The sequence below is a fragment of the Hydra vulgaris genome, chromosome 04 (genome assembly GCF_038396675.1).
Source record: "Hydra vulgaris chromosome 04, alternate assembly HydraT2T_AEP".
Classification (NCBI taxonomy): Eukaryota; Metazoa; Cnidaria; class Hydrozoa; order Anthoathecata; family Hydridae; genus Hydra; species Hydra vulgaris.
This window is the reverse complement of record NC_088923.1, coordinates 9,891,892-9,899,733: the sequence shown is the minus strand read 5'-3', so window position 1 is coordinate 9,899,733 and position 7,842 is coordinate 9,891,892. Positions and strand designations below refer to the sequence as shown.

The window sequence follows — 7,842 nt, the reverse complement described above, 5'->3', positions numbered from 1 at the left end:
AACAAAAAATTGCCAGTAGAGGTTTTGAATTTGATTGTTCCGGCTCCAAGAATAAGAAATTGTAACTTGTCCGATGAATCAAATGATGAGTAATCTGAAGATTCAAGTGATGAGTTTTTGGTGGATATAAACAACGAGTTTTCTGACTAAATATAAAATTTATTGCATAATATTATGTATCCTTGTTTCATAAATATATTTTTTCTTTTTTACTTCATTTTTTTATTATAACAGTGATTGTTGCAAAGAGGGGGGATGGGGGGGGGGAGTTGTAGGCGAGGGGTTTTCCCCCTGTCCTCCGCAATAAAACTTCTAAGTTATTAAAATCAAGGTAATTATTCAATAAAACAACAAAATATTATTTATTTCAACCTTTCATGACTAGAACAATGGAATTCGTGAACAAAATATTTTTGTCCAGCTAGATTGTATGAAACGATTCACTCTGCATCGTCAGAAATACGCAATGCGTTTAATATGTTTTGAAAATCGTTTTTCTCATTCAAAATATTTTATTTAAAAGCGTGAAAGCACTTAACGGTTTACGAACTCAACGTCTATAATATTTTATGCCTTATGTTTCGTTGTAGATAAGAACAACCATTGTTCACTTCTAAAGATCTTTTTACCCATAAAGCTATAAACAAATATACTTTATGAAATAATAATTTATTAATTGAACCCTTTTGTCAAACAAAGTTTAATCAACTTTGCATAAACTATCGAGCACCGTATTTATGGAACAAAAATGTTATTCCTAATTTTAATTTATCAATTTTTTTTTCTGTTTTTAAAGCTAAATTAAAAAACTATATTCTTTCTTACTGGCAATACGTATAAATATTTTTGAAATGTAAAATTATTTTCACTCTAGATAATTTGTAAAATTATTTTCAGTCTGTTTATTCTACATTGTTAACAGTTATTCAATTAAATCAATTGTATTTTTATTTTATTATATATACACGTTTGATATATTTTATATGGCTCTGGACACAAGATCTTTTGAATCTTCTTTCAGATACCAAGTTTATATATAGTTATATTGTTATATACAGTATGTCAAAAAGTTTATCACCCCCTGTTGTTTTTTCAATAAAAACAAAATTTAATATGCTTTAGATTTTTGACCTTAATTTTTTTTTTTTATATTCAATTTATCAAAAAACATTTTTATAACAATAAATTAATATTCCTATACTTAAAGCAAAAATTATCCACTAAATTAGAAAAAGTGTAAGTCAAAAAAGTGTATCACCCCCTTATCATTTTTTAACTTTTCTGTTGTTTAAATTAGTAAAATTGCAGAAAATAAGCAAAAACAATCAAATTTGGTTGATAGAAGTTATTCACACTAATTTTTTAGCAAAATTTGTTTTCTTTTTAGGTTCTTAATAAGAAAATTATGGCGAAAAGATATGAAATTCATGAATCAGTAAAAAAACTGATCCTGAGACACTATAAAAGTGGAAAAGGATATAAAACTATTTCTAAAATAGTCCATTTTAAGCCTAATAGTGTAGGAAATATCATTAGAAAATATAAAAAAATTGGTACTGTTAAAAATTTGCCAAGAAAAGGACGCCCAGCTAAGACTACCCTACGCATTAATAGAGAAATTATTTGAAAAGTTGAACAAGATCGAGGATTATCTGTACCAAAGCTTGCAAAAGATTTACAAACAGATCATGGTATAAATGTAAATCCTCAAACTGTTTGCAATCGCTTGAAAAATCAAGGTTTTGTAGGTAGAGTTGCTCCAAAAAAGCCTTTTTTGAGTAAAAAGAATCAAAAGAAAAGATTGGCTTGGGCTAAGAAACATTCAAATCGGACTAATGACCAATGGCAAAGAGTTTTATGGTCCGATGAAACAAAAATATGTTTGTTTGGTTCTGATGGTATCATACGCAAATGGAGAAAAAATGGTGAACGCCTAAATCCTAAATATATGAGACCAACTGTCGAGCATGGGGGAGGTGACATTAAGCTTTATTATAAAATTTCAATATAATATATACTTCTAACTTATTTTTTCCTCTTATCATAGGTCAAATGATGGTTTGGGGCTCTGTGGAGTGGTGTTGGCGAACTCGAATTTATTGACAGAATAATGACAAAAGAGGTTTATACTGACATTTTGAAGCGAAAACTGAGATCAAGCGCCAGAAGTGCTGGCTTATCTCGTAATTTTATCTTTCAACAGGATGGAGATCCTAAACACACATCAAAGTTAGCTACTGAGTGGTTAAAGAAAAACAGTATTAAGATGTTAGATTGGGTTCCTCAGTCACCAGACCAAAATCCGATTGAAAATATATGGAATCTTTTTAAAATTAAAGCAGATGATCAAAAACCATCCAGTTTGTCGCAATTAAAGGCGATTCTCATTGAGGAGTGGGAAAAATTTGACACACAATGGCTTAAAAACTTAGTAAATTCAATGCCTAAAAGATGTCTTGCAGTCATCAAGGCAAAAGGCGCACAAATAGACTATTAATTTTATATTAGCAAAATAATTATTTAAGGGGTGATACACTTTTTTGACATACACTTTTTCTAATTTAGTGGATAATTTTTGTTTTAAGTATAAGAATATTAACTTCTTGTAATAAAAATGTTTTTTGATATAAATTCAATATTTAAAAAAAAAATTTAGGTCAAAAATCTATATTTAAGCATATAAAAATGTGTTTTTATTGAAAAACCATCAGGGGGTGAGAGACTTTTTTGACATACTGTATATACAAAAATCAAAACGAACGCTGAAGTTAAAGCACGTTTTTTTCGCTGCTCAAAGAAAATAAAATCGTTTATAGTATTAATAGTTATATATATTATAATAATTTAGTATTATTATTATTATTATTATTATTATTGTTATTATTGTTATTGTTATTATTATTGTTATTATTGTTATTATTATTATTATTATTATTATTATTATTATGTATTTCGCCGATAAGAAAAGTTTACAAGTTTATGCAATACAAATATATAAATATATGGCTGGGGCAAGAAGAAGACAAGTTCTGTCTTATCACCAAGCCCCTTTAAATAAAAATGTCAATAATAAAAATACAAAACAAAGTAACTCGTTATATAAACGTTAGACAAAACGTTGCGTTAAAATAAAATAACGATAAATAAAAACTAAAAAACATTTTACGCTATATTACAGTGTAATATATCCAAAAGTATACGAAGATTTTTTAATTAATTATTTTAATTAAATTATTTTTTTCCTAACTGGTTTTAGATTTATAAACCTTTTGAATTTAAATCATAAAATAACAAATAATACACGAACAACAAACAAACAAACAAAAAAAAAACATTTTTAAAAACATTTTAGTATCTTAATGAGTCTTTTATATATGTAAAGTTTATTATATCAGATAAAAAACAACGTCATAATGTACAAATTGAAATGTATATAGAATATATATTTAAACCATATTTATAAAGAAATAGACAAATGTGATTACTCCTAATCAAAGGCTTCAGAAAAATTTTAATTCGTTGTCATTTATTAAAAGCTTTTTCTTAAGTTTGTTTTTAAATTGTTTAATAGAAATAATAGTTTTTAACTCATTATTTAATAGCATGTTCCATAGTTTAGGACCTCTGTTAGCAATTGAGAACTTAGTAACAGAGTAATAGGTTTTAGGTTGAACATAATTGTTTTCTGAAAATCGTGTTGGGTATAGATGATATATTTTTTCCAAAAAAGAGTTAAATAAAATAGGTGCTATTTTTTTATTAACTTTGAACATAAAAATAAGAATTTGATAAAGATTTAGTTGAAATACGTTGAGAATATTAAATTTAATGAATAGAGGTTTGGTGTGTGAGAAACAATCTACATTTCCAATAATTCTTAAAGCATGCTTTTGTTTAATTAATAGTTTATTTATTTTAGTTACGTTAGTGCTACACCAGGCAACGTTTGCATAACTTAGGTAGCTATGAATAAATGAAAAATAAATCTATTTTAAACAGGTTTGATTTAATAACCGCTTAGCTTTGTAAAGTAGACCAATATTTTTCGAAATTTTATTTTGAATTATATTTATGTGCTCCTTCCAACTCACATTTTCATCAATAACAACACCAAGAAATAACAATGAATATTATGATCCACCGTATCAAAAGCCTTACTTAGATCAATAAAGACGCCTAAAGTAAATTTGTTTTCATCAAAAGCTTTAAATATTTCGTGTACTAGATGAATGATTACATGGTCGGTTGAATGGCCAGATTTAAACCCAAATTGTTTATCGTAAAGAATTTTATTATTAGTTAAAAAAGAAAACAGTCTGTTATACATAACACGTTCTAAAATCTTGGAAAAGCAGGTAAGAATTGAGATTGGTCTGTAGTTTGAGACATCAGAAGGATCACCTGTTTTATAGATTGGTGTAACCTTTGCACATTTTAAGTTTTCAGGAAAAACTCCGTGTTTTAAAGATAAATTAAAAATATGTAAAAGTGGTATTTTTATAAAACTTATTGATTTAATAATGACAATACTACTGACATCATCAGCACCCGAACTTTTATTAGGTTTTAGTAAAGAAACTGAGTTTAATAATTCATCTTCTGTAAGTTCATGATTAGACATGACAGATTTATTTGGTGTTAGGTATGAACGAAAGTTTGTCTGAGATGGTCCTATTTTAGAGGCTAAATTCGAACCTAAATTAACAAAACAGTTATAAAGTGTTTCTGCAACTAATGATTTATTTACAATTAAGTTATTATTAATTTTAACATCAGTTGGAAGTGCATTTCGATCCAGATTTTTCTTGCCAATTACTTTAATAATGTTCCATGTTTTTTGTGTACTGTTGTTTTTCTTTAATTTTTCAGAATAATAGTTTTTTTTTGAATAATAACTTTTATAAGTAGTTTCATTTACCAAAGTTCTTTTTTTAAGAAACTTACAATATAATCGTTGTTTAATTTTGGAAGATTTAAGGATTCCCTTCGTTATCCATGGGTTTAAAAGCGTTTTCGATTTGACTAATTTAGTAATTTTAGGGAATTCTTCATTATAATAAGTAAGAAATTCAGTTAAGAAGATATCGTAGGCTTCATTGGCATTTTGATTTTTTAGCGTCTCGTTCCAATTTACACACGATATAAGATAATGAAAATATTTTATGGATGTATCATTTATAATTCGTGTTGTAACTTTTTTTTTATAAGCATCAGGCTGAATGCATTTATTTGATATTATAAAAGTCGGAAAGTGATCCGAAATGTCCGTTTTAAATATTCCAGTTTTAATTTTTGTATTGATAAATTCATTAGTTATTATTTGGTCTATTGACGTTGCACTACCGCTAGTCACACGCGTAGGTTTATTTATTATTGGAATGTACCCACTTTGAAAAATGACATTAAAGAATTTATTCGTTTGTTTATTTACGTCATAATCCAAAATATTAAGGTTAATGTCACCGACGAAATAAACACTTTTATTCAAATTCATTTTATTTTCAATTAAATTTTTAATGTGATCTTTAAACGCATTAATATTTCCTGATGGTGGTCTGTATAATGCATGCACGACAATGTTTTTTGAGGCTTTATTAATGATTTTCACACATAATGACTCATAATCATTTGTGATTGAACTTAAATTTGAATTAAATTTGAATAATAATGAATTCTTAATAAACATACATAAACCCCCGCCTTCCTTGCCCTGGTCTCTAATTTGGTGGACTACATTGTAATTGGGTATTTGGAACTATGAATCGTTCTCAACATTTTTGTCTTGACACCATGTTTCACTAAGACAAATAATTTGAAAATTAATTTTAATTTTATATAGAAACTGTTTTAACGATTCAAAATTTTTTTTTAAACTCCTAATATTAATATGAAGAATTGAAAATGAGTTATCATCCATTCCTTTGGTAATGTCTTTTGAGTATGGGTTATAATATAATGGGCTAATATTTTTAATTAGTTCATCATCATTATAAAAATTAATATCAGGATCAGAATTGCGATTTAAAAGGATTGAATTTTTAATTTTAAATGTTTTAAATTCAAAGTTTGACAAATCAGTTTCCTCAGCCATTTTAAATAAGAGTAATTTTAAGAACAAAAAATATAAAAATTTAAAGAATTTAATTGATGGCGCTCGTTTTCCTAAATTCCTTTATAATTAATTTATCATATACAACAATACAAAATTTACCGTTTGTCCTGTGCAACTTTCTCTCTTCAAAAAGCTTTTTCCGTATCAACACTGTTTCAATTGAATAATCTTCGTTAATAAATATTCCGGAGCCTTTAAGTTTGTTCGCATTTTTTAGTATTTTTATCTTATCTTTATAGTCAAGTAATTTTATCGCAATTGTTCTTGGCTTATTTAAATCAGGTTTACCTGTCCAATGGGCTCTTTCTATATTTACTCCAGTTACATTAAGTTTATTTACTAGTAAGTTTTGTATTTTTGTTTCAGAATCATACCAACTTTCTGAATCGTTTTCCAAAATTCCTTCGAAACGTAAATTGTTTTTTCTTTGGCGATCTTCAAGCTGTCGAATTTTAGTTTTATCTTCATTTTCTAAATTAGAAATCAAAGAAATCTTTTTCTCTAGGTCGATAACCTTTTTATCATGGCAATCTTGTGTAAACGATAAACTTTCTTCAATGTCTTTTTGAACTTTTTCATAATTCATCAACTGCTTCTTTGTCAAAATAAGTTCCACTTTCCTGTTTTCATTTTCTTTTGTTAAAGATTCGCAAGTGTTTTTAAGTAAAGTAATATCATTTTGTAATACGTCGATTCTATCGTTTGTAATTTTTAAATTACCGCTTATCAGTTTAAAAATATCTTTTTGCTGTTTCTTAAACATCTCTTGAAAAATTTCTCGTACTAACTTAATTGAGATTTTGGAGTCTTTAATTGCATACATGTTATTAATAAAGAAATATAGTATTTATAATTATTAATTATATAAATACTAAAAATTAAAAATAATGCTATTTATTTCCTTTAAAATTATAGCGCTTGCAAAAAAAACTTCTTCAACACATCTGCTCTGCTCAAAATTATTTTAATTGTTGATTTGTGTAATATTGTGCCGGATACGTGTCAATTAAAAACTCACTTTGTCTTTTCTCCACTTTTTTAACTTGTTTTATTATGCTTAATTTTTTTAACTCCAAACGGCCAATCAAATAAAGCGTTACAAAAAACTTGATATTATTATTATAGTATTATTATTAGTAAGTATTATTATTATATATATAGAGTATTATTATTAGTAAGGAAGTAAGAGACTATTTACACTATTTACATCAGACCAATTACTATGGAAGTTTCTATAAAAAACATCGAAAAACTTATGAAAAGCATGTTAGAGGAACAGAGAAAGTCTATTTTAAAAGAAACAGAAAAACTTCTTAAAGAACAAGAAAATAACTTTGCAAAAATCACTTGTGCAAACAGTGGCGGATTTACCATATGCGAGGCCATAGGCAAGTTTTCTATTATATTAGTTGAGTTTTTAAATCTTGTGTTCTATTGTGTTTTGGATATTTATTAGAACGTAACGAAGCAAAAAACGCACATAGGTTTTAAATGTACATTAAGTATTTTTTTTATTTTGGATGAAGATGCACTAATAAGACTACTCAAAATACGATACCATTTATTTTTTTCGCAGATTTTAGGAGGATCGATTACATTGACTTAAAACTTAACCTTTCTGACTTTTAAAGACGCAAACTCATCAATTAAATCAGAACAGTCCAAGGACCGACTTATTTTATTTTCAATGGAAATTAAAGCTAATGCAGATAAGCGGTCTTGACCCATAG

General features: G+C 26.8%; 1 protein-coding gene across 1 annotated transcript; it reads right to left on the bottom strand.

The window, feature by feature from the left end:
• Nucleotides 1-4,087: 4,087 nt before the first annotated feature.
• On the bottom strand, nt 4,088-5,494 carry LOC136079171 (uncharacterized). Its single transcript, XM_065794894.1, has one exon. It carries the CDS (start codon nt 5,492-5,494, stop codon nt 4,088-4,090), a length of 1,407 nt encoding a protein of 468 aa, XP_065650966.1.
• Nucleotides 5,495-7,842: the final 2,348 nt, after the last annotated feature.